The 26,256-nt window shown below is 46.2% G+C and overlaps 1 protein-coding gene across 1 annotated transcript; it reads left to right on the top strand.

Annotated features, from left to right (window-relative positions):
• Window positions 1-1,963: 1,963 nt before the first annotated feature.
• TEKT5 (tektin 5) lies at window positions 1,964-22,134 on the top strand. Its single transcript, XM_054995386.1, has 7 exons — window positions 1,964-2,536; window positions 6,302-6,385; window positions 7,555-7,625; window positions 10,156-10,299; window positions 11,224-11,446; window positions 14,631-14,785; window positions 21,918-22,134. The coding sequence occupies exons 1-7, from the start codon at window positions 1,964-1,966 to the stop codon at window positions 22,132-22,134; spliced, it is 1,467 nt and encodes a 488-aa protein (XP_054851361.1).
• The last annotated feature ends 4,122 nt before the right edge of the window (window positions 22,135-26,256 follow it).

Raw genomic sequence — 26,256 nt, 5'->3', positions numbered from 1 at the left:
TTCTTTTCATTGCTTGTTTATATGTTAACTTTACAGCATTTAGCAGTGGTGAATGAATTAATTTCTTAACCAATTGCTTTCTGTACTGGCTCCAATATTCAATTAAATGGAATATTAGTGAAATATTCCATTAATAATATTAATGGAAGAACCATGGTACCTAGAAATTGCATGAGTCTTGTAGAACAGGGAGTACTCAGATTAATAGAGAGTACAAGTAGGTCAAATTTAGATGGAACCTCTTGGGCGGTTCTTCACCTTGAATTTACAGGGAAGATGTCAGCTGTATCATCTAAAATATGTGAGGGAACCACAGGGTAATTGTGTTAATTGCTGCCCATAATCCATTTTAACCTGTACAAGAGGAATCACCTTACATATGAGAGTGGAGTAACTGTTTATACAATTTCATTTCCCCAGTGAGGTGATTCCTCTTGTACCGGTTATATTGGTTTACTGGGGGTGCCTCTTGCTTGTTAGCATAATCCATTTTATATAATGACTTAACTCCCCTGGTAGGAGGTCTTTAATGTTCTTAAAATATAATTCAGAAGTCTGTGGTGTCTTTTAAATAAAGCCTGAGGATATTATTCATGTGACTAGATACTCTCTGGCCATTGGTATTGATTCCTGAGGTGATAAGATGCCCTGGAATCCCTGCCTTATGAATCTTAAGTAGAAGATAGATGGCACCAGGATGGTTGTCTTACAGTACATCAACAACAGTTTGAAATATGCTTATGCGTCTGGCTTGCAATGGCTGACTATGTGCTGCATGGAAATGTGAACTGACTGACTGAGGGGTCGCTCCTGTTGTGTTTTGTCACGGTGTTATTTATGTCTACTGTTTCCAAATGCTGTTGGTTTTATTGTTGTAGGTTGATTCGTCAGATTTTTAATTGTTGGCTGACTTGGAAGGCTCCAGGGACAGAAACATGGACTTACTAGTACTGCAAAATATAATAAATATGGGGCATCTTAGTGGTCTTATCTTAAAGGAAGGGCCATGGCTCAGTAGGCAGAGCCTCTGTTTTGCACACTGAAGGCTCCAGGTTCACTCCCTGGCATCTCCAGTTTAAAAAGGTAGAAGGTGATGTGAAAGACCTCAATCTCAGACCATGGAGAGCAGCTGCCAGTCTGTGTAGGCAAGACTGGCTTTGATAGATTCACAGTCTGACTCAGTATGAAGCAGCTTGATGTGTGTTCATGTGGTCCTGCGTATTCCTTTACATGGATGTACGTTAGAGACAAGGGGCATCTATTCCTTACTGAGACACTTGGAGTGTTAGCCGACTTCCAGAGAATGGCGATGCTAGCAACTCACACTGGCAATAGTTTAAGTACTCCCTCCAATGCAAACATAGGATCAGTGACTTACTAGGGACATATTCCAGAAAATCAGAAATATCCCCGATCAATAGGGACCTCATGAGCATGCACACATGCGCAGGCTACACACTAAAAAAAGATACTGCTGCTGGCTTTACTAAAGAATTTACGCTGTTTAAAAAAAAATTCTAGTTACCAACCAATGTTTCTGGCTTTTTCCAGTGATAAAACATATGAGCTGTTCTATTGGGTTTTTTTCCTGGTAAATTGCCACTGCTACTGAGTTAATATTTGAATTAGGGATTTCCCAGCTCATGCTTTCAGTCAGAACACTCTGCCCCATGTGATATCTCTAGCAACACTTGCCTCATATTTAGACCTGGCTGTTTCTGTTTTGAACAAATAGGGGCTTTTCTCTTTCTTGAAATTGGCATGATGAGTGTGTCTTGTTGGACCCACCCACCCCCGATTGGGGTCATGATGTCCTCGCCAATCTTCTGTGACACTGTCATTGAGTCACAGTGCCTAAGCCAGCAGTTGTAATGAAGAAACCCCCAAAGTTACAGCTGCATCATTTTCTGGGCTGTAGAAACTAGCCCACAAAGAAAACTGGGTGATTGAACTGTGGAGTAAGATGGAATTCCTCGGAGCCACCCAGACAGCCACCTACTGTGGCCCCAAGAAAAGCTGCCTTCTTCCAGAAGTGGCACCCACCAGTATCAGCCAGGACAGCTACCAGTCTTATTACCTGCCAGGTTACCGCTATCTGAGCTCCTGGAGACCCAGCTTGTTCTACAAAGTGTCTTCGTTCCGTCCCAATGATGACGGGCAGGGGGGTGGGCATCTCAGTGCTCCACTACGGCCCCCCACCATATTGCCCTCGATGCGAACCTCCTTGTATGCCCGCTACAGTCCCCATGACTGGTTCAATGCCAACCAAGTCCAGTTCAGAGGGTCAGAGGCATACCGTCACTGGGCCGGCAGGTTGAATGCCGACTCGGTGCGCCTGATGCAAGATAAGGAGCAGCTGACTCGGCAGCAGCAGGAGGATTCTGGGAAGAACCTGGGGCAGAGGATGGCTGATATAGACTTCTGGCGGTCTGAGCTGCAGTATGAGCTGGAACGGCTGTTGACGGAAACCCGTGCTCTGGACACAGCCAAGAGACGCCTGGAGTGTGCAGCAGATGAAGCTCAGGGTCCGCTGCAGGTGGGTCTTACCAGCTGCTCCTGTGAGTCAGAAAGGGCAGGAACAGAACTTCTCAGCACCGGGACTATGGTCCTTTTGAAGCCTCCTGGAAGGAGCTGTTGTAGATTATTTTTCCATGCTCCCAGTTTTGCTAATACTGTTTAGTTTGGCAGAAAGCAGGTTTGGGTGCACAAGATAATGGGTTTGGATCCAGACTAAATTTTCCACCAGCAGAATAGAATTTTCTTGCTCCCCCTCCACTGTAGCTCACTGATCTCCACAAAATACTTCTCCTGGGGGGATAAGAGACCCTGAGAAATATGCTTGCCAACTTCTAGGTGAGGGCCTAGAGATCTCCTGGAATTAACACTGATTTCCAGACTATGGAGATCTATTCCCCTGGAGAGAAATGGCAGCATTGGAGGGCAGACTCTACGGCATTATATCCCACTGAGTTCCCTCCCCTTCCCAAACTCCATCCTCCTCAGGAACCAAACTTTCAGAAGTTTCCCAAGCCAAAGTAGGCAACCTTACTGAAGAATGACATGGAGTAGGGTCTGCAGCAGGGATTGGTGGAAATTGCCAATTTAGTCTGGCTCCAACCCAATGCTAGCTTCTATTAATTCACCCATATAACTATAAAGTGTGTTCATATCCATGTTTCAGAGAATATAATGTCTCCTTGGAAAAGCAGAAGCGTCCTCTCTCCACAATCTCTTTTGCTGTGTTGCGCGTCTAACTCTGGCCATGAGGTGGCACGCGAGGCCTTCCCCTTGGAGAGCAGCCGTGGCTGTTGTCATCGCTCCAGTCCTGACATAGCTTTAAAGGCAGGAGGGGAAAGTTTCTCCTTTTCTGTGTTTACAACTGTGGGCCTTTTTAGCTATCAGATGGGGGAATACTGTCGTCTTCTGAAAGAGAAACCTTTTTTTCAGCACACCCAAACCCTGCAGCCCATGCTGTTGACAAGGGCCGGCCTAGGAACAACACAGGAGCCTACATAATCCTGAGGTGCCCCCCCCTTCCCAAAATGGTCTTGCGGGTGCTTGAATGTGTGCTGTATTGCCCAAGCTGCAGTCTGAGTAGTAAGCTAGGAGCTAAAAATGTTGGTGATGGCAATTGGTAATCATATGTTGCCAGGAAAGTGCAAAAAACCCCAACAACCCTAGATTGACACGGGTGTCTTTTTCCTTGGGATGCAAATATTCATGCAAAATAATTTGTTTTAAAATGTAACCTACCGGACATGTTCAAGAGAGTTCAGTTTACACAAGAACAGCAAGAGGACCTTTACAGGATCTGACCAAAGGTTCATCAAGTCTAGGATCCTCAGCAGCATTGTGCAATGGTTAGAGCATCAGACTAGTTTCTGGAAGACACAGGTTGGAATCCCCCACTCTGTCATGGAAACTAGCTGGGTGCCCTTGGACTAGTCATACTCTCGGCTTAACCTGCCTCGCAGAGTCGTCGTGTGGATAAAAAGGAGGCGGCAAGGATGATCTCGGCTGCTTTGAGTCCTCATGGGGGAGAAAGGTGGAGTATAAATAAATAAATACATTTCCTATTCTGACTGGCCAGATGTTTCAGGGAAGTCCACAGAGCACAAAACCAACAACCCTCCGTTCCTCTTTGACCCTAGCAACAGGACTTGAACGTATATGGCCTCTGGAACCATATGGATCACCACAGTTGGTAGACATACATTTAATCCAATCCTTTTGAAAGCCTACAAGGTTCCTTCAGCGCAGGGGTCCTGCTGAGGGCTTATTCTTCCCCTGACCAGCTAGAAGCAGGATTTGAACTGTCATTCCCTATCACCATGAATATTCTGCTACATCTCAATGACCCGTCCTCGCACAATGAGACCCTGAATACATCTAATCATCACTAAAGCTCCATTTGGTGCAATGGGACTGAACTATTTCTTCCTGGCCATGGGCTGTTTCCTTTAATGTCCTGATCTTGTTTCCTCTTTGATATTGTATGCTTTGCTCTTTATCCTTTTCTCACTGTCCTGGCATGTTATTTCATTGTCTGTGCCAAAAGCGGTAGAAAATAATGATAATTTTAACAATACATATGACCAGCCAAATGCCTCCCCCAATTTAACAAGCTTAATTCCCCCCCTTCCCCCAATGAATTAAACATTTCCGGATCTTGTTTACTTTTTGCAATCCTGGGCTCTGTAAATATTATTGGGGGAAGGGACCATGGCAGGACATTCTAAAATGTCGGTGCAACCAAAAAATGGTGTGATACTGATGCCTGTCAGTGGCATGACCACTCCACATCAGTAGAGGCAGTTCACATTGGAAGGGCTAATACCATAATTTTACTAAAAGTATCAAAATGTCTAGCCTTTAACAAGAGCACAATGGAAAACGCAGGATTGCATTGGCAGGGAAAGTGTCCGAGGTCTCCATAATAACACGTGAGTTGCAATTCCAGACAAAATAGCAAATATGGAAGCAAGCAAAGAGGGCAGTCATCACTGCAACTTGTAGCAGTGAGTTCCCTAAACAAATGAAGTGTCGTGTGAATACCTTCCTTTGATCTGATCTGAAGTTCCTGCCAATCAGTTTCATTGCGTGACTCCCCAGCTCCAGGGTCAAGAAAGTGGGAGGAAAGCTTCTTCTTATGCCGTGCATAATGATTTCCACTCAGTGACTGCACTTGGGCAACAGAATTTAGCATTATTGCATGGATAGCAAGAATCACTGTTGGTTTCTCAGGAGGCTGCCATCTGGTAATGTGACAGATTTCTTACTGATTTAAAACACTTCAGTGCCCCCTCTTCAGAGACTTGCTCAAGGAGGCTGACAAAACAAGATAAAATCATAAAACTGTCTTTATTTCATTTTTTCTTAATTGTGTGATCCAGTTTTATCGCAGAGTTTATTGTATGGACTACACTGGTCTTTATTATATTGTTTTGAATTTTTTTTTAATCTGCCTTGAGTCCCACTGAGAAAGGCAAATGATCAGTGATGTAAACAAAGAAAAACAACAACATCAACAAAAATCCAAGTCAGGATAAAAAACAGGATAAAAAATAAAGACTACACTGGTCTTTATTATATTATTTTGTAATTTTTTTAATCTGCCTTGAGTCCCGCTGAGAAAGGCAAATGATCAGTGATGTAAACAAAGAAAAACAACAACATCAACAAAAACCCAAGTCAGGATAAAAAACATAAAACCCCAGAAGTCTCAACCTTTTTAAGCGTTCAGTGTGTGATTATTTGTTTCCGTGAGTCTTTCTTCATGCTATGAGCTGCAGTCGAAAAATGTGAATGAACTTTGCCATAATAAACAGCCCCATGCAAAACTTTTATAGTCTTAATTAAGAAGAAGAAAGGTTTATCTTATTTTTTAAAAAAGATTCTTCACATGAACCTGGATCTTTGCTGATAGACAAGAGAGCATGAACCTGGATCTCTGCCGATAGACAGACAGCTGTTCAAAGCTGATAGCAGCAAAAAGCTTTCCCAAGTCACAGTTCAATATATCCAACATTTCCATCCCAATCCAGCAGTGTCATACCCTCTCTTCAATGGACTTAGGCGTAAAATATGTTTAGGACTGCCTTGTACCTCACTGGTTTGCAGCAACAAACACCCCTACACGTATTCTTTAAGTTATCTCAGAATAGGGTTGATATTCACAGATATATCCAGAACAGTTTTCTTCCCCTATTAGGAGATCAGATTTGATGAACAGATGACTGGTCATGGTCTCTGAGAGTATCCAAGAATCATTCACAGTGTAGATTTTCTGACTTGCTTCCAGGTGGCTTTGGAGTGCTTATACTGTAGAGAGAAGCGCATGGGGATCGACCTAGTTCATGATGACGTGGAAAAGAATCTTATACAGGTAGGAGGCAGAGCCAGGGATGGCTCTGTGCTTTGGGGGAGAAGGTAATGGGCCCAGGAAACACATCAGTGGGTACCGTGATCTGCAGCATCCTAAATGGCCCCGAACCAGGGTAACTATAAGACTTTATCAAAAAGAGTCCAGTAGCACCTTTAAGACTAACCAATTTTATTGTAGCATAAGCTTTCGAGAATCAAGTTCTCTTCATCAGATGCATGATCCGAACTGGTCAAAGACTTTATGAACCTGACTGCTGACTCAGTTTAACAATACACTGGGAGATCCTGCCTTTGGTGAGCAGACAGATGGCTCCACGGATAGGACCTTTCTGATAATGCCCAGCTTGCAGAATTCCCTCCCTAGAGGCATTTTCTTGCTGTCTCCTCACCTTCCTTGTAGGCACCAAATTGGTTCTGCTCACATGGGCGTGATTCACTCGATTTGCTGGGAGATACCAGATGGACTGGTCATTTCCTGACATCCATTGTTTAATTCTGCTGCTGTTGTATCTGTTGACTTCATGCATTTATTTTAGCTTTGTGTTAGTATTTCTGTAGTATTCCTTTTAACATTCTTACTTTATATGCCTTGAATAATAGAAAAGCAAGATGCAAATAAAGAAATGATGTCAAATAAAGAGAAACATTTGAGAACCTCATTTTTTGGCATACGGTTAGATACATGCAGGGCTTTTTTTCAGCGGGAACGTGGTGGAATGGAGTTCCAGCACCTCTTGAAAATGGTCACATGGGCGGTGGCCCCGGTCCCCTGATCTCCAGAGGGGAGTTTAGATTGTCTTCTGTGCCACTGGAGCAGCGCGGAGGGCCATCTAAACTCCCCTCTGTCTGGAGATCAGGGGGTGGGGCCACTGGGCATGTGACCATTTCTGCCCGAGTGCAATTTAAACTTTAAAAAACTCCCCCCTTGTTCCAGCTGACCCAAAGTGATGTCATTGTGCGGTCCTGAGTTCCACCACTCAGTTCCACCACCTCTTTTCCCAGGAAAAAAGCCCTGGATACGTGTATGTGTCTGCATCATGGACTAGTTATCAGGTGTTGCAGATTATTTTCAGTTCTTGCCTCCCTTTTGTATGTTGTAAAGATAATGGAGGGTAATATTTTTGCTTCCCTTCAGTAAAATCACTGGCAGGTGAATGTTTTCTGTTACAGGAAGTTGATCTGATTAGAACATGCCAAGAGAAAATGAGAAAACTGGCAGAGAGAATTGATCAGCAGTTAAAGTAAGTTTTAAAAATGTAAAAAAGTTTAAAAACAGCTAAATGTAAGTTTTAAAAATGTAATTTTTAAACTGCATGTAACAAGTTCTACCCCATTCGTGACTGTGACCCTTTCCGCACTCAATCCTTACTCCTAATTTCTTTGGAAGATAAAGCTTTTATTTGGCCGGTTTTTGCTTGTTTCATATGCACCTTTGCATCCAGGTCAGATTTGTATCGGGTGTTACTTGTCCACATGATCTTTTCCCCTATTGGAAAGAACAGTTTTGATTGGCTGTCAAACTTCTTTCATTGCTTTCATCATTGCTCTTGTTGTCCTTTCACAAGTCCTCCCTCCTCCACTATCTCCTCCTATCTGCATTTTTTTTCTTTGTGTGTGTGCGCTGAATTGCTAGGTTGACCAGGGGGAATTTTTAAAGAAAAAATTGGAAATCATATGGTGGTTAAGTGACATCATGATATCAACTTAAGATATTTTGGAAAAACAAACACTTTTCAAAACTAAAAAACTAGTTGAAAAGGGAGCAACAGAAGTGAAGAAAGGGGAGGGAAAGATGGGTGCAGGGCACCTAACATTGCATGGAAAGGTGAATGGAACCGTATGCACTGGAATCAAAGCTGGCATAGAATCATGTTAGGAAAAAACTCATGTCAACAGAGCAGCCACAAACCTCAGATAAAGCCCAGGATACACTCAAACTGACTGCCAAAAGTACTGAATGATGTGTGGGGATCTGCAAAACATCTGACACAGTAGAGCACCAAAAGGGGGGTAAATAGCCTGTGCGTAAAAGGTCATAGTTACACATGTGGCCCATGGGGCCTTCTCACAGAATGTTTCATTCTGCAATGAATTACAGTTAATTAAGAAGGCAAGAGGTGTCCTTTAATACCTTTCTCCTTATATCTCTGCAACAAAAAGGGTTAGAGACTTACTTTTAAAAAAATGAAAGCTGGGAATTCAGCAGAATTACAAGGTTATGGAATGACATCATTATAACACTAAGTAGGGTTTGCATCATTGCCTTGGCAAATGCCTGGAGATTTGGAGTGATGACGTCTACCCCAGATGGGAAAGTGGGATGCCTAATGCTAAAGCACAATAGCAGTGACTGAATTTTTTTTAAACCCAAAAAGCATTCTGGTTGCATGACAGGGGAAAATGCTGGGGGAAATTTTGGTGTAGATGCTCTGTTGCCAATGCAGATTCCTTTGCATTCATGGTGGTGATGACAGAAAAATGTAGAATTCTCTCTCAGTGGATGAAGCCTGGCTTGCCTGCATTTGGAATATACTCAGAATTCATAAAATGACCCAGGAATTCATAGTCTGGGCTTTTTTTCTGGGAAAAGAGGTGGTGGAACTCAGTGGGTTGCCCTCGGAGAAAACGGTCACATGGCTGGTGGCCCCGCCCCCGGATCTCCAGACAGAGGGGAGTTTAGATTGCCCTCTGCGCCTCTTGGCGGCGCAGAGGGCAATCTCAACTCCCCTCTGTCTGGAGATCAGGGGGCGGGGCCACCAGCCATATGACCGTTTTCAAGAGGATCCGGAACTCCGTTCCACCGTGTTCCTGCTGAAAAAAAGCCCTGGTCTGATCACAGGGGAGGATCTGTAACTGATTTAAAAAGTCTTGCAGGAATAGATTTTGGGTTATATGTTGGGTTGCCAATTTCTAGGTGGTGGCTGGTGATCTGAAAATTCAACTGAACTTTAGGCCACAGAGATCAGTTCCTCTTGAGAAAATAGCTACTTTGGAGGGTGGACTGTATGGCACTATACCCCACTGAGGTCCCTCCCCCCCCTAATTCCCACCATCTTCAGGTTCCACCCTCCCAAATCTCCAGGAATTTTCCAACCTGGAGCTGGCAACCCTACTTATATGAATCTAGAGAGCTAGCAAGATTTTGGGAATCAGCTGGTATGATCCTAGGGTTCTGCATCTACCAACAGGTGAAAAGTCAGTGGATGAATCTTCTCCTGGCAGGGAAAAGCAGTTATGGGGGAATCTTCATAGACCTAGTAAAGACATGCTCCCTCCTAGGGGAAGCACGAGCTACAGACAAATCCCCCAAATATGAAACTGAAGTCCCACTAAAAGCAATGAGGGATATATAGCAGTTCAGACAACAGTCATGGCACAGAGTTTGCAGGACAGAAACCTCTGGTTGGTCGCCCTGATGTTTTGTGAATGTCACAAAACTTCAGTCCCAGACCCACAGGTTGGAGTGACAATTTACGGAATAGGGAGGAAGGATTTTCCAGGCAAGGAGCCATCATCTACCTCTGAGGTGAGCCCCCGAGTTTCTGATAGTGCCTCTGGGGCTCAGCTGGCTCCCATTGTATCTGGTCAACGGCCCTCCTCGTGCCCCACCCTCTTGCTTGCCAGCAGGCCAACCTCTTCACAGGCAGACTTTGTCTTTTGTTTTGTTTTGCCTCTCAGGGCAAAACGATTGCCTCCCCCTGCCATAGGCAGTGCTAAAAACAAAACGGTAAACCTTTTCACATGACAGACATCTTGGCTTCTCTTTCATAGCATTAACCGAGATGCCCAGCACGCCCTTGAGAGGGACCTTGGAGACAAAAACTCTGCCCATTTCATCGATGAGAAGTGCTATAACCTGAGGAACACGTCTGACAGCATTAACTACTACCACGGAGTGGAAAAAATTGATGGGACGTGAGTACAGAGTGCTTTGCTGACAATTCCCATTGTGAAAGTGAGCCCTGGCGTATTGTTGGGTACTAAAACAGAAACCAAAACAAAAACTCACAATTTCCACTGCCTCAAATGGAAATTGAAATTCCGTATCACAGGCCTAATTTCAGGGCGTTCTGTATTCCAAAGTACTGTTTTGAATTAAGTACCAGCAAAGTACTTTAACAGTGTTGTAGAGAGAAATAATGGTCCTTCTACTGCATTCGTTCATGATTAATACATTTTTCTTGTACTGATTTCCGTGCACTTATTTTAATCAGAGACTGAAAAATAAAATTTTAATGTTACAAGACAAGCTCTTTCTTGGTGTTGAGCTTGCCAGCTTTGGGCTAGGAAATTCCTGGAGATTTGGAGCTGGAGCCTCAGAAGGGCAGAGCTGGGGAAGCGATGGAGCTCAGCAGGGATGTCTGCCCTCCTAAGCTGCCGTTTTCTCCAGGGTCTGTAGTCTGGAGATCTGGTGCCTTACTGGAAGAACTCCACCTGCACCCGGAGGCTGGTAACCCTACTTGGTGTTGATTTTTGATGGTGTTGGCTTAAGGCGAATGATCTGCTACTTACTGTGGGCGTGCATGGCCACGCATCTCTGATATGTGCTTGAAGCTCCATGCTTCCCATTTTCTTCTGTGAGCTGGGATTCACTTTTACACACATGGAGCATCCCTCAATTTGTGGCAATTTTAAAAATATTGAAAATATTTAAAGAATACACTTAAAAGAAAGAAGATAAAAGGATGGAGGGGGGTAAAGGGTGGAGGGGCTCGAAAGGGAAGTTAGCTTAGCTGGTGTGAACTCTTATGGAACGTCCATGAGCCCGGAATGTTAGCTGCCAAAGGCAATCAGTTTTACCGACAGTGTTGCTGATACAGCACTGACTTCTTCTTTCAGAGTCTCGGTCCCTGAAACGTGGGCAAAGTTCAGCGATGACAACATCAGGTATTCCCAGAACGCACGATCCAACTCGACCATCCTCCGTGATGAAACAGAACATACCCTGGAGAGAGCCTCTGAGGATATGTGGCAGCAGTATACAGACACCAACTTGGCTTTCAACAGGCGCATCTCAGAAGTTGCTGAGGCTAAGAACAAGCTGCAGGCACAGCTGGCAAAGGTCAGACGGTCAACCCTAAGCAGGTCTACTGAGGCTTACTCCCAGGACAGCCCTCTCTGGATTGCACTGTAGAAGATGTTGGGTGGGGGAGGCACTATGCTGACTGTGCTGCACTAAGCAGTTAACTGTGTGATTTTTCCTTTTCATGTGTTTTTATGCCTCTCATCTTCAGCCCAAACCATTCCCAAACATTCTGGCACTTGAGGCCCAAAATTCAAATTACAAACCTTCCCCTTAACACACAATAGGGGACACAATCCAATGGAAAAGTGGCAGAATTTGGAGTAAGATATGTGAGTGATTGCTGTCTGTTCCACTAAGCATGTGAGCCTTTGGCTTGAGAAGATAGCACTGCCAAGCAGTTGTGATCTGATCTGGATAACTCAGAGCCAAGCTACAAGTGATACCTGACACAGGTCGAACACTTGTCAGCTTCCCTCAAGTTTTGATGGGAAATGTAGGCATCCTGGCCTTGCAGCTTGGCTCTTTGACTGCTGTCCAATGGACTTTTCAACTGTCACTTGTCCAATATTCCGCCAAGCTGCCTACATTTCCCATCAAAACTTGCGGGAAACTGACAAGTGTCCAACCCGTGTCAGGCGTCACTTGTAGCTTGGCTGTCAGGCAAACCCAATTTTGTCAGATCTTGGAAGCTAAGCGGGAGTTAGTAATTGAATGGGAGACCACCAAAGAATACGAGGGTCGTTATGCAGAGGCAGGCAATGGCAAACCACTTCTGTTAGTCTCTTGCCTTGAAAATCCCAGCAAGGATCACTTGGCTCAGTGAATTTGAAAGAAGTCCATGGATGATACAACTGTAAGATATGACACTTGTATTCAAGTGAAAGGAGTGACAGACACGTTCTCGAGAAAGCCATGAGAAATTAGGCAAACGAGACAACAACAAGCGGGGCCCTTGTTGGACAGTGGCCGTTTTCACACATCTTAACTGCCGTGCAAAATCATGCAAAACTCACAGAACGACGGTGTCTTCATGGCATGATTTCTCATCATGATTCCATTACATGGCACAATTTCTGATGTCATCGCACCATGGAACAGAGTCATGACGGGAAATCGCGCCATGAAGACACCGTCGTTCTGTGAGTTTTGCGTGATTTTGCATGGCAGTTAAGATGTGTGAAAACAGCCAGTGTCTGGAATGAGGAATTTCTCCTACAAGAAAGAGATATTATTGGACTGACTAATATTACTAAAATGTAACAATACGGGTGATCTTTTTATATTTGTGGATTTGGAAAAGTGACATTGTATGACTGGCATACGGTGAAGAGACTGATAAGTGGCTGGCTACAAATTCTAATGACTTGGGTTGAAATATTTGAACTGACAGTAAAAAGTATAAGCAGGTAGATAGCTACGGTATAAAAATATAAGCTATGGTGGTGTTTTTCTTTTCATCAGACCCACCTGAAGGTTGGCAATCCTAGGCCCGCCGTAGCACCTCCCCACCCAGGCTGCTCTGTATTATCATCATATACCCCAGAACCTGGCAAAGGCTGGCCAATGGAGAGTGAGAAGAGGGATATTTTCCCTGCTCTTTTGACACTTTTCAGTGTGAAGTGGAGATTTTATACTGTATTAATGAATACAAGTACAAAATGAACAAATGGTTAAATTATAAATTTGTACATTACTTTTCCAAAGTAATTCACAAAAACGACTTGTAAAACAAATTGGCGTTAAGGAATCCATCGATATGCAGAGTGGAAAAATTCAACATTCTTTAACTTCTGTCATTGTGGGTGCCAAAATGTCTTGTGAAGTCCTCTTGAGTTGTGTGTCCTAATGTTGATTCAGGGTGTGGAGTCTGATGGAAGAAAGCTATTTTAAAACAAAAGATATTCCCAGAAAAAGAGGTGTATGTGGCAATCCCACCTCTGCTTAGGAAGAAGATGAGTAGTTTTGGTAGGGAAACATACATACATGGATAGGAATGCCCAAACCTAAACTTGTCCTTATGATCTAGAAGAGAAGGGTATGTATTTGGCAGCTGCATAAACTAATCCCCAGTCAGGTTGTGGTAGGAATTAAGTTCAGGATTTTGTTACTTCCCCTCCCTTGCTTTTCTTCTGCTTTGTTTCTTCATGCCTGTAACACGGCCACAAAATGATACCGATCGGTGCGATGTGATCGGATGATTTTCTCTTCCAATCTATAGGTGCGATTTCAAATACTGTGAATTATTTGGTCCAATCTATAGCCGCCTTATATCATCAAAGGCCCTTTGTGGCAAGCTGGAAGTGGATAACCTTAAGAATATGGTCTTCCTCCCCCACCCTCCTGCCACCTAGTTCTACATTCTTAATTTTAAAATGGAAAAGGAAGAAGCAGCGAGACGGCAGCCAGGAATGCAGGATGGCTGACCTTAAAACCACATAAAACTCCCATTCAGGGTTAAAAGACAGTTGCATGTTTGAGCTGAATTGTGAGTTCATATAAAGGTCTGAATAATATTTTGTTTCAGAGGCGGACAAGCCGTGTATCGGTAGCCAGCTCCCTTGAGGTACAATCTGGCAGGAAGTTCAACTGTGCTCTTACGTGGCTCCAATTTATTTCAGTGGGACTTGGGCAAACCGACTTCCTGCTCGGATTATTTTGACTCTATTAGACAGGCGGAGAGTATTGGCCTGGGAAACCCTGGCTTCCCCTGCCGTGGATCAATTGTATGTCCTTGGACAAGGTACTGGCTGTGAATCTAGAACAATAACCAGCAGCAATCCCCTTCTTCACAGGATTGATTTACTTCATTTATACCCCACTTTCCTCCCCAATGGGGATCCAAAGTGGTTTACAACATTTTCCCCTTTTGCATCTCATCCTCACAACAACTCTGTGGTATCAGTGGGGCTGAGTGTATGTGACTGGCCCCAAGGTAACCGGTTGAGCTTCCGTGGCAGAGTAAGGATGCAACCCTGAATCTCCCAGATCCTCGTCCTGCACCTCAGTCACTACATCACACCAGCTCTCTGACAGTTACAGGGGTAACTCAATCTGGATTTGACCAGCGTTTTTACGGATTTGTCACTCCCGGCCGTTTCACCTTGGAAACGAGTCTGCAGGAGGTGGAAAGAGAGAGGGAGGCCTTTGGCTGGTCCACTGTGCGTCAGGCTTTGTTTTTAAAAATGCTGCCATTTAGTTTTTTTTTCTTTTTCCTTTTCAGACACTACAAGAAATATTTCAGACAGAAAATACTATCATGTTGTTGGAAAGAGCTATAATGGCTAAAGAATGCCCACTCAAAGTGGTCCAGACTCGCCTGGAAGCGAGAACATGGCGGCCCAACATGGAGCTATGCCGGGATGTCCCCCAGTTCAAGTAAGTGTGTCCCCAGCCCTTCATTCCCCAGATATGGCTGTATGAAGGGCTGTCGAATACCAGAGCTCTGTTGCGGATGCCGACCGCTACTGGTAACAGAAAGAACTTGTTTCCAGCCGGGGCTTCAAGATCTACCTTAGCTCTTCCATTCAAGCAAAACAGGGCTGGGGGGAGTCTGAGTGACAACCAAGACTTGTGTGATTAAATCAAGGATAAGTCTGCATGGGAGGGGGTAGGTTTAAGAGAGTTCAGAGGTGCCCGCTGAGTTTTTAGAGAGATCACTAAAAGGTGCCAGTCCTTTCTCCATCTTTTCTAAAAGGTCAGCTGCAGCAGTGGGAAAGGTGGGGTGCAGAAGGCATCCTGCCTCCCCTTAGCCATGGTCCAGGAGGTCTTTGGAAGCCCGAGGTGCAGGAAAATGGAGAGGAACCTCCAAACAGGGATGGGCCTTGCCTCATTGGTTGGGCATCTGCTTGGCGTGCAGAAGGTCCCAGGTGGTGGGGAAGACCTCACAGTCTCGGCAGCTTGCACAGTGGCTGCAGGACATAGGAGACAAGACTGGCCTCGATGGACCTATGGTCTGATTCAGTGTAAGGTGGCTTTATGTGCATGTCCAAAGTTGGGAGGCTGACTTGGAGAAGGCAGGGGATTCATGTCTGGCAAAGGGATGTGTGTCTATAGACAAGTCGTAAGTATGTTCTGTTACCATTGGTGTGGTTTGAGGATGTAAAGGTACAGTGCTGCTTTTTTGTCACCGTCTAACAGCCTACCGCCCGAAGGAGAAGTGGAAAAACCCACTTACTTGTGGGATTCTTTCAGTGGCTGTTTGTATTTACTCTGCTGTTGCTTTACTCTAGTCTTCCAACATTGATTTGGTGTTCTGTCCCTGTTAAAATCCAGCCATGCCCCAATCGCACAAAACAGGGAGAGCCAAAGTATGTTTACTCATGATTCGGCCCCAGTTTGCATAAGAGAGCTGAACCGCATCCTGATCCCTTCCAGAATCAGGGCCAAGCTACAAGTGATGAATGACTCACACGTATTCCTCCCTGTTCACTTGCGCTCCACTTGTGCTCCACTTGAGAGAGTTCTCTGTTCAAAGTGCGGGGAGAAGGCAGCAAAACCGAGGTCTGAAAATGTTGAGCCGAGGTGCATATGGCCCAGTGCATTATGCATGTTGGCTGCTGAGGAACAAAGTTTCACACGGAGCCTGCTTTTATCTTTAGTAAAGAAATATGAGTCCTTTATTTAAAGGAACTCCATTCTGGATAGGACAGAGCAGAGACAGCATTCTAATCTGGCTAACTACACTAGGATGGCAGAGATGCAGAAACCTGTCCTACCTCTATACAGGAGCAGGATATATAAAAGTGGAGAAGAAAGGGAGGGGGGTGTTAGCCAGAAGCAGGGCGTTTTGTCTGGGAAAAGAGGTGGTGGAACTCAGGACCGCACAATGATGTCACTTTGGGTCAGCTGGAACAAGGGGGGAGTTTTTTAAAGTTTAAATTGCCCTCGGTGGAAATAGTCACATGGCCGGTGGCCCCGCCCCCTGATCTCCAGACAGAGGGGAGTTGAGATTGCCCTCCACGCTGCTCGGCAATCTAAACTCCTCTCTGTCTGGAGATCAGGGGGCGGGGCCACTGGCCATGTGACCATTTTTAAGAGGTGCCGGGACTCCGTTCCACCACGTTCCCGCTGCAAAAAAGCCCTGGCCAGAAAGCAAGTTGCTTGAGAGTAGCAATCTATACATCAAAGGGATAGCAGTAAAGTGGTAGAAAAGAAGGCTGCACAGGCCTGGCTTCTCTATCTGGCTCTCTAATGTGTCATAAAGTCTTTCACTTCCAAAAGGAAAAAAGAAGGGATGGCAGTACAGAAAATAATTGACCTGCACTGGGCTGCTAACAACAGTGGTCCGAAGTCTGCTAAAACTCAGACAGTGCATCCTGTTTACTTCAGATTGAATGGATACTCTGAGCAGGACCCAGCTGAATTAACCATACACCTACATTCAGCATCTACAGCCACACCCATGCACATGCATTGGAAAATAGAGAAAATCCATTGTTTTCACACACACTATCTGTCTCAAAGAGTTTCAGTATATTGAGATAACCAAAATGAACTGTGATCTTGAGAACAGGCAGTAAACTATGGGTTTCTGCTTGTAATCGGCATTAATTTGCAGCTGTATATACATTTAAGATGTGAGTAAATCCTACCAGACTTGGAGAACATGTTGGAATTGTGTTGGAGACAGCCACAGTGTTGTTTCCACGTGTGTTCATACTGAATTAATGAACATGAGCTAAAAGAGTGTGACCTCCTGAAGGCCTTTTCGTGGGGTGGCCACCCTTCCGTCCCTGAAGTCTCCAGGTCTAATGGAACCATCTCTAAGTGCTGCATTGTGGAAAAAAACCAAACACGGGCTGGGTAAGTCCAGGAAGCATCCCGGTTGTGCAGCTGAGTGAAGGGAGGCCTCTTGAAAATGCAATCTCAATGTTTATTTTAAAGGAAACTCTGATATAGCTTCTGCGCCTCTAACTGTAGGCTGCTGCCAAACAAAGGCCTTAGAAGTGACAATTACTGGCTGCTCAGCTTTTCCAGAGATTTCGCTTTGCTGGACTATCCGGGCTGTCATTGGTTGAGCCTGGGGCTTCTCTGGTCTGCCCCCCCCCCCCGATTGCCAGATACAATAAATAAGCACACTGTCTCCGGGGTCCACTTTCATTTGTGGCTGTTTCCTTGCCCACCCTTTGTCATTTGTTCAGACTCTTCCTTCTTCAGTGTCCAACCCACCCCGTTCTACTGGGGAACCTTTTTTTGCATACCAGAGTGCAATCTGGGAAGGGCGGTGGGGATGAGAAGCAATTCTTCTTGCAAAATCCATGCTAAGCCCAGGAAAATCCTGGGGGAGCACAGCAGAGAAACGGGATAGGCATAGTTTGGATCATTACCAATAGAGGCGCACCATCCGCCACTGAATATTTTTAGCCAGAACTTTTCCTCTTCTTTATTTTTAGCCAGAACTTCTTCCTCTTCTTTCCTCCTCTTTAAAAAAAGCACAACTGTCATGTAACAAATTCAAAATTCTTTTTTTTTTAAATCCTGAACTGGGTAAATCAGTGTTCCTGTGTGCGTGCGTGTCTTTGTAAGCATCTGTCCCTGGGATCACATACAGGGTTTTTTTTCAGGGGGAACGTGGTGGAACGGAGTTCCGGAACCTCTTGAAAATGGTCACATGGCTGGTGGCCCCGCCCCCTGATCTCCAGACGGAGCGGAGTTTAGACTGCTCAGCGGCACGGAGGGCAATCTAGACTCCCCTCTGTCTGGAGATCAGGGGGCGGGGCCATCAGCCATGTGACCATTTTCTCCAAGGGCAACCCACTGAGTTCCACCACCTCTTTTCCCAGAAAAAAAGCTCTGATCACATATTTTATTTCCTTCATTTACACTCCATTTTTCTCTTCACTGGGGACCCAAAGTGGCTTACAGCATTCTCCCCTTCTCCACGGCCCCATGAGGTAGGCCATTCCAGAGTAGGAGCTTTTGAGAGTCACAGCTTCTGAACGTCCATCCCCTGGAAATCTGGTTGGTCTCAAGGTGCTACTGGAATTGAATCTTGCTCTTCTACCGCAGACCAACACAGCCACCCCCCTGAATCTAGGCTGAGAGCATGAGACATGGACCACAAACAAGTGAAAGAGCCGAGTTCCATGCAAAGGGCCAGTTTCAATTGCCCATTGATGCTACATAGTTTTGTACTAGGTTACTGGAGAGGTTTATTTGACATATTAATTGGGCACAAATGTACTTTTTTCCTGGACAAATGAAGTGCAGGGCAAGGGAGCGGAGAAAGGAACCGAGGCAGGAAAGGATAGAGATTGTGTCTCTCCGTAACCATAAAGAGAGACGTGGCTTTTTAAAAGGAGATCAAGTACCTCTACTGGAGTGTTTGTTTTTTAAAGCCACAGCTCTCTCAACTAAAATAATCCATTACGAGATTCTATTGACGGCTCAGGTCAACACTTCCAAAGCCCTTCTTGGCCTTGGGCCCACATCCCTGCAGGACTGCCTTTCCTGCCTGGACATCTCCACCCATCTAAGCAGAGCCTTCTGGGGGTGCCACCTTGCAAATGGGTAAAAGGGGCAACTACCCGTTCTTGCACATCCTTTGTGGTGGCTCTCACCTTGTAGAACAGCCTGTCTGAGAAGATCAGGAAGTTTCCCGTCCTTCTATCATTCCTCAGAATGTGCAAAATGGAAATCTTCAGGACGGCATTTGTAAAAAGGAACAGCGGTCTAATAGATCAGCAGGTCACTTTCCTAAGGGAATTGGGTTGCAGTCGATTGCAATGTTTATTGCATGTCTCTCTGGCTTTTACCGCATGGTCTTCTGCCTTTGTAATGCCACTTCCTGCATGATGATACATCATGCCGTAGACAGTTTTGTGTTTGCATTGTTTTCTCATTTTGTAATCCTAGTTCTATCGCATTGTTTACGGGATGTCTCGCGCTGTCCGCTTAATTTGTTTTTTCTATATTTGGTAATCTATCTCAATGAGAAAGGTGGACTATAAAAGAAGTAAGTAAATAAATAAAGAGCATAAAGCCAGAGCGCTAACACAACCCTATAATTTAAAAAAAAAATCTTATGGCAAACAGAAGAATCTAACGGAGCTTCATTGCAATGCCCTGCTACTTAACGGAACTGCTATTAGGATTAGGAGGGAGTTATTAAGGGGAGTTATTTCCCAGTTTGTGCTGCTCCATTTGGAGTATTCTTTGCAAACGGAGCAGCAAAAATGGGGAACTAATCCCCCTCCCAGCATTATTTTGGCACTAGGAAACTGCTTGGAGAGGGGGAGGCAGGAGTTCTTCCCCCACGCACGTGGCAGTGTTTCGAGCCCGTTTGAGCTCTCCTTTACTTTTTAACAGCCATTCTCTGCAGTTTCTGTGTGCCTGCAGGGAACAGGAGTTGGGTCCAGGAAACCCAGCTTGTTAAAAACCTGCACATCTGGTTTGGCCCTTAGCTTATCTTTTGTACTTTTCGTTCTCACTGGCTGCATGCCTCTCTTTCTCCAACTGTGGAGTACACCCCTCTCATCAAAAGATCAGGAGTACACCAGCTCCCCAAGTACTAGGCTGCTCTGCCTGCCTGCCTGCCTTTGAAGGAGGGACTGGATGTTTTCCTGCAGGCAATAGTGTGGCTAGAACACAATGGGTAAAAATCACCTGGGAGGCTTCCTGGTAGTGGAGTGGAGCCTGGTTTTTTTTATTGCACCTGTATTGGACTCTGTGGGTGGGTGTGATAACATCTCCAGCAATCTCCACTGCCAGAGGCATTGACAAGTTTTGGCCAAGGATCAAAGAGGTGCTCCAGCAGAGCTTGCAGGTTTTCCATCTCCTCGAGAGGCAGAGTGCAGGGGCGGGAAAGGGCGTGCCATGGTCACATCCCCAACATGTTGCTACAGAGGTGGATGGGATCAACTGTATACACACATTAACTTGGGATGATATTGATGCCAGCTCAAAATCAAATCCAGAGTTTGCATGAGCGATGTGATGCCTGAATCAGGTGGTTTGCAGATTTCAGTGGCTGCCGCATCTGAGATGACAGCTTATGCTACATCTCAAAGACCCTGGTTGCTCCTGGCTCACAAGATGGTCTGTACAAGGTGTTGTTTGTGCAGAAGCATACAGTGACATGTCACTATTGCTGAGTGGCAACCACTCAGCAGAGAATGCCTCCACTCATACACGATGTATCCAGGCTGGAGATCTGGCAATAAGTCAAGAAGCAGCTGGCCAGTCTTTCATGCAGTGGCTGTCAGGGAGCCCAGCCAGTTAAGGAAGCCAGTGTTTTGAGTTATGAGGCAGAAAGCCCAGTTCTTTTGGGCTGTTGATTAGGGAGTGCAGTCTTTGATGCAGGAGCTGGCAGGCAGGGATCCCAATCTTTTGGGCTGTCATTAAGGGAGCCCAGTCTTTGATGCAGCTAGGGAGTCCAGCTAGTTAGGAAGCCCAGTCTTTTGGGTTGTAAATCTGGGAACCCAGTTATTGCTGCAGGAGCCGTCAGTCAGGGAACCCAGTCTGTGCCCGAATCATCATCACCCAGGCAGAAGAGTCAGATCAAGATCAGTGACTCCATATATGTCTATAGGTGGAACTCTTTGGTCACCTGACCCTCCCTGCAGTGTTCCTGCTTACAATGATAAATGCTGAACCATGGCGGAGAGGAGGCCAGCAGCTCCCTCCCCTGCTAAGCTCCTTCAATTGCTCAGTGAGGGAGGGGCCAGGGTCCTGCTGCAGAAGTCCGAAGTTGGAGACCTCCAGCATCTTCCCACTCTTGATGGATGTGGCTCCAGGTTCGCATCTGCCCTGACTGGATCCGGCACCAAAGAACATGAGTCCCATTTGCTTTTAAATTCCTAAAAGGAGCCAGCATGGCATAGTGGGTAGAGTTTGGACTAGGATCATGAGCCAACTGGGTTCCAGTCTCCTCCCATGGAAGCCTGCTGGATGACCTTGGGCCCACCACAAACTCTCATCCCAGCCTACCTCACAGGATGGTTGTTGTGAGAAAATGGCGGGGGGAGAGCAATGTTGTAAGCTCCCAACCGGGGAGAAAAGCAGGCTATAAATAAATATAAAGGCATGCACTTTGGGCTGAAAAGCAGGATGCAACCATATCATGTATGTATTTATTTTTAGTCCACCTTTCTTGCTGAGACTCCAGGCGGATTACAGCATTTCGCAATGCAGAAGGAGCAGTACAGGACCTGACAAACATTGTATTAAAATGGGATTACAGAGTTGGGTAAAACCAGGGCTTTTTTTCAGGGGGAACGCGGGGGAATGGAGTTCCGGAACCTCTTGAAAACAGTCACATGGCTGGTGGCCCCGCCCCCTGATCTCCAGACAGAGGGGAGTTGAGATTGCCCTCTGTGCCACTGGCACGGAGGGCAATCTCAACTCCCCTCTGTCTGGAGATCAGGGGGCGGGGCCACCAGCCATGTGACTGTTTTCTCCGAGGGCAACCCACTGAGTTCCACCACCTCTTTTCCCAGAAAAAAATCCCTGGGTAAAACGATACAATAATCAACCTGGCAGGGTGACCTTTCTCCCTTTTCCATTCCAGGCTGGTAAATGAAGTGTTCACTATCGACGACACCCTGCAGACCCTGAAGCTGCGCCTGCGGGAGGCCCAGGACACTCTCCAGCTTCTCATCCTCAACAAGGCCCGTCTGGAGCACGACCTCTTGGTGAAGGCCAACTCCCTCTTCATCGACAAGGAGAAGTGCATGGGGATGCGCAAGACCTTCCCCAGCACTCCCCGCCTGGTGGGCTACACCTAAGGCCCCCTTCTTCGCTCCTTTCAGTCTGACATAAACGATTGCAAACCACAGGGTGACAATTGCGCTCTTTTATTTATTTTTTTGAGGCCGAGCAAAGGAGAAAAAAAGAAGAAGAAATAACCCAATGGAAATAAATCTGAGAGAAACAAACCCGAAAACAAGATCACAGCTTTTCTTGCTTATGGAAAACGGGAAACGGATCTCCCCATGAGAGGAAGGAAGGAAAGCCATAATTAATTCGGGGGGGGGGGATTGTGTGTGTGGGGGGGATCAACAACCTGCACTGGAAACCCTCCACTTGTAATCCCTGTTGCCTCTTTGGTAAAGGCCTGGGTTTTTTGGCAGTCACTCAGAGACCGTTCTTGCCTGCACAGCGCAGATTTTTTAAAAAAGAAATTTCCCCAACTCATATGGGGAGAGTATAATTGCTGGCTGTCAACAGAACTGGGGCTTTTTCAATGCTGTGCTAGGTGGCTGCAGGATTTTAGCTGTGAGAGGTGCTTAGTGGAAGGACAGACCTTTCAGGATGGAGGAAGCAGGGTGAGAAGGGGGCCACGGCAGTGGAATTAGGGCCGTAGGTGAAAGGCACCAGAGCTGGGCAAGATCTGGCACCTGGGGCACAAGCCGATCTGTTTCTGTGGCGTTTGTGCAGGGAGCCTTCCTGCTAGGCGTGCCCTGTTTAGATTAGTGCATGTTTGTGTGTTTTGCATTTCCTTCCTCTAGCACCAAAGTACCTTGGGGTGTCCCAGTGTAGGCAAAAGATAAGCAACAGAGAATGTGAATCAGACCTCGAGAGCTAAGGGGTGGTGGTTGGCAAATCTGGCAGTGGAGCCTGGGGGGGGGGGGGGACGCCAGAGAATTCCTGATGGTCCCAAAAGCCCAGGCAAGCTTGATTTCATCAGAGCTCAGAAGCGAAGCAGAGTTGGTCTTGGTTTAGTAATTGGATGGGAGACCTCCAATGAAGGCCTGGGGCTGCCCTCGGCCATCTGCTATGCCCATATACGGACTCCCAAACATTTATTTAAATAGCCTGCATCTGGACTATTTTAATGACTTTTAAAGACTTACTGATTTTGTGGTTTTGATTGATGCACTGTGTTTTATGAAGGTTGTTAGCCACCCTGAGCCTATTTGTGGGGAGGGCAGGGTATAAATCAAATCAAATAAATAAATAAAAACCAGGGTTGCAGATGCAGACAATAGCAAACCGCCTCTGTTAGTCTCTTGCCTTGAAAACCCCAGTAGGTGTCATCATAAGTCAGCTATGACTTGACAGCACTTTCAATTACCACCTAACAGGGATAGAGGATGGTTGTGGGTTTTCCGGGCTGTATTGCCGTGGTCTTGGCATTGTAGTTCCTGACGTTTTGCCAGCAGCTGTGGCTGGCATCTTCAGAGGTGTAGCACCGAAAGACAGATCCCTCAGGGTATGCGGAGTATACCGCATACCCTGCAGCTGTGGACAAGTTTACATTGGGACCACACAGCGTAGCATCCAGACAAGAATAAAAGAACATGAAAGACATTGCAGACTTGGCCATCCTGAAAAATCAGCAGTGGCTGAACATAGCCTATTAGACACCGAGAGATCTCTGACTTTCAGTGCTACACCTCTGAAGATGCCAGTCACAGCTGCTGGAGAAACGTCAGGAACTACAATGCCAAGACCACGGCAATACAGCCCGGAATGCCCACAACAACCATCATTCTCCGGCCGTGAAAGCCTTCGACAATATAGGGATAGAGGATGTCTCTGCGGGGAGGGGAACTCTAGGGCAAGAGGATCTGAAGCAGAGGGGGAAACCTCTCCAGCCAAGCAGCCTGCCCACTCACCCAAAGATTTAATTCTTTCCAGGGAGAAGCTGGAATCAGGTGAGACCTGGAGACTTGGTTCGCTTAGTGGCGAAAGGGATGGAGGCCGGTGTCTCCCTCTTGCCTGATGCAAAAAAGGGTTTTAAAAGTATTTTCAGTGTAATTTGTGAAAGGAGCTTCACAGCCACTCCCTGGACCCCTGCCAGATCCAGTGGCCCCACTGCCGGTGCCAGGGTTTCTGGCGCCTGCGGCCACCCTGCACACACGTACGCACCACAGACTGTGCGATGATGTCATCGCACAGCGCAAGCCGGGGTCATTCGCCGGCGGATGGCTGGGGTGGCGGGCAGAGGCTGCTCCGCACGCCACACCGGCAGCGGCTCATGGCTGCTGCGCCTGGCTGGGTCGTGTGGCAGTGGCGGTGGCGGCGGCACGAGGCTGGCTGTAGCAGCTGCGGGCCAACCACGCCAGCTCCGCAGCGTGCGCCTCAGCCCCTGACACCCCCTCCGGCGCCTCTCCAGGGCCCTCGCGCCTGAGGCCACCGCCTACCTGGCCTCTATGGGCGCGCCGGCCGAGTGGCCCAACAGGACAAAGATTGTATTACATCAATAATGCTTTTCACACTCTCGGATGTATGGGCAGAGCCTTGATCTATGTATCAACTGTAATCAACTTAAGAATTTCCTGGAGATTTGGGGAGTGGAGCCTAGGGAGGGTGGGATTTGGGAATAATGCAACAGAGTCCACCCTCCAATGCAACCATTTTTTCCAGAGGAACTGATCTCTGTAATTTGGAAATCAGTTGTAATTCTGGGAGATCGCCATGTCCCAACTGGAGGTTGGCAACCCTATTCAGCCAGGTTTGCTGAAGTCCCTTGAATTTCTGGTGCAAGCTGCCCAGCGTACTGCACTTTCACTTTTATACCCTCTGCCTTTCTTTTTAAAGTGTGCGGACAACCAAGCCTCCTGTGCCATTCAAGAATGCACTTGCAATGACTTTGAATAATTGCTGTCTCTGGTGCCCATTAAATTTGTTCTTTTAGCCCCAGCCTCCTCAGACTCCCGATGTGTGTTTTAAAACATTCTGCTTTACAATGTGTCTCAAATTTTCTCTTTTAAATTTCCAAATGGTGTTGCATTTCTAGTGAGAATTCTGTGCATTTCTCATTAACAGATTGGACAATTTATTTGGAGACCTGGGAGAACTTGAAGGAATCAGGGACCCTTCCCAACAAAACCAAATTCTCTTGTCTTTTTTGTAGTGCAGCCTCAGCAGATGCAGCTGTTCTAGAAAGGTTACAAGTGGCAGCACTGGGGTGTTGGTGTTCCTGTGGGCACTCTCGCGTTCCTGCCTGGCCTTGAACGGGGTTTCTGTCCCCCACTCCCTGCCACAAGCAAGGCAGGAGCCCTTCTGGACAACTTCCCTCTGCAGTACAGAAGACTCAAGACGTACATGACAACTGCTGGACTATTAATCAGTTTTCATGAGCAAACACCATTCCCCAGCTTGAGAAGTGGAGAAACAAGGAGGGACTGGGAAAAGTGGGAAACGCTTGGCAGTCCTGCAGGAGCGCTCTGGGGTGTCCCATTTAAAGTTGGCAACCCTCCCTCCCTTGTGCCCAACCATGTCCATCTGCTGGCCATGATGATCAGCCCGATGGATGGAGCCAATCTATTCAAAATATAAGCACACTAGAAGAGCCTGGCTGGATCAGGCCAGTGGTCCATCTAATCCAGTATCCTGTTTCACATCCTGGAGGGCCAATGAACTAGCACAGAGGCCTTCCCCTGATGAGGCCCCGTAGAGCTCTAGGAGTCAGAGGTTTGCTGCCTCTGGATGTGGAGGCTCTCTTCAGTCATCATGGGCAGTAGCCCTGGATGGACCTCTCCTCCATGAATCTGTCTAATCCCTTTAAAGCTTTCTGTGCTCATGGCCGTGTCCACAGCCAATGATCCACACTTACTTGTTAAGCAACAAAGTATTTCTTTTGTTCTTGACCTATTGTCCATCAACCTCATTGGATGCCTGAGGTGTGGTATTATGGGGGAGGAAGAAAAAGTTCTCTCTAGCCACTATCCCCCCACCCCATTTATTGATAAAGCTATGGAAGCGCCGAGTACCTGCGATGGGGTATTTTAAACATATCTCTAATTCCTTCAAATGCTTAGAATTACTTGATGTCATGCACTTGATAATCCCAGGAGTTGATTCTTTATTGCGACACACATATTACATTTTAAAGATGTTTGGAGCGTAAATGGAACTTCTGTTCTTTGCAATTAATTCATCTGAACTATCCAGACTGATCT

Source organism: Eublepharis macularius, chromosome 12 (assembly GCF_028583425.1).
Source record: "Eublepharis macularius isolate TG4126 chromosome 12, MPM_Emac_v1.0, whole genome shotgun sequence".
Lineage (NCBI taxonomy): Eukaryota > Metazoa > Chordata > Lepidosauria > Squamata > Eublepharidae > Eublepharis > Eublepharis macularius.
Note: the sequence above shows the minus strand (reverse complement) of the source record. Positions and strands in the feature narration are given on the sequence as shown.

Coding starts and splice junctions, on each gene's coding strand:
- TEKT5 (XM_054995386.1), top strand. CDS start 1,964: ATGGAATTCCTCGGAGCCACCCAGACAGCCACCTACTGTGGCCCCAAG. Junction 6,386..7,554: donor TGGAAAAGAATCTTATACAG/GTAGGAGGCAGA, acceptor TTTCTGTTACAG/GAAGTTGATCTGATTAGAAC. Junction 10,300..11,223: donor GTGGAAAAAATTGATGGGAC/GTGAGTACAGAG, acceptor TTCTTCTTTCAG/AGTCTCGGTCCCTGAAACGT.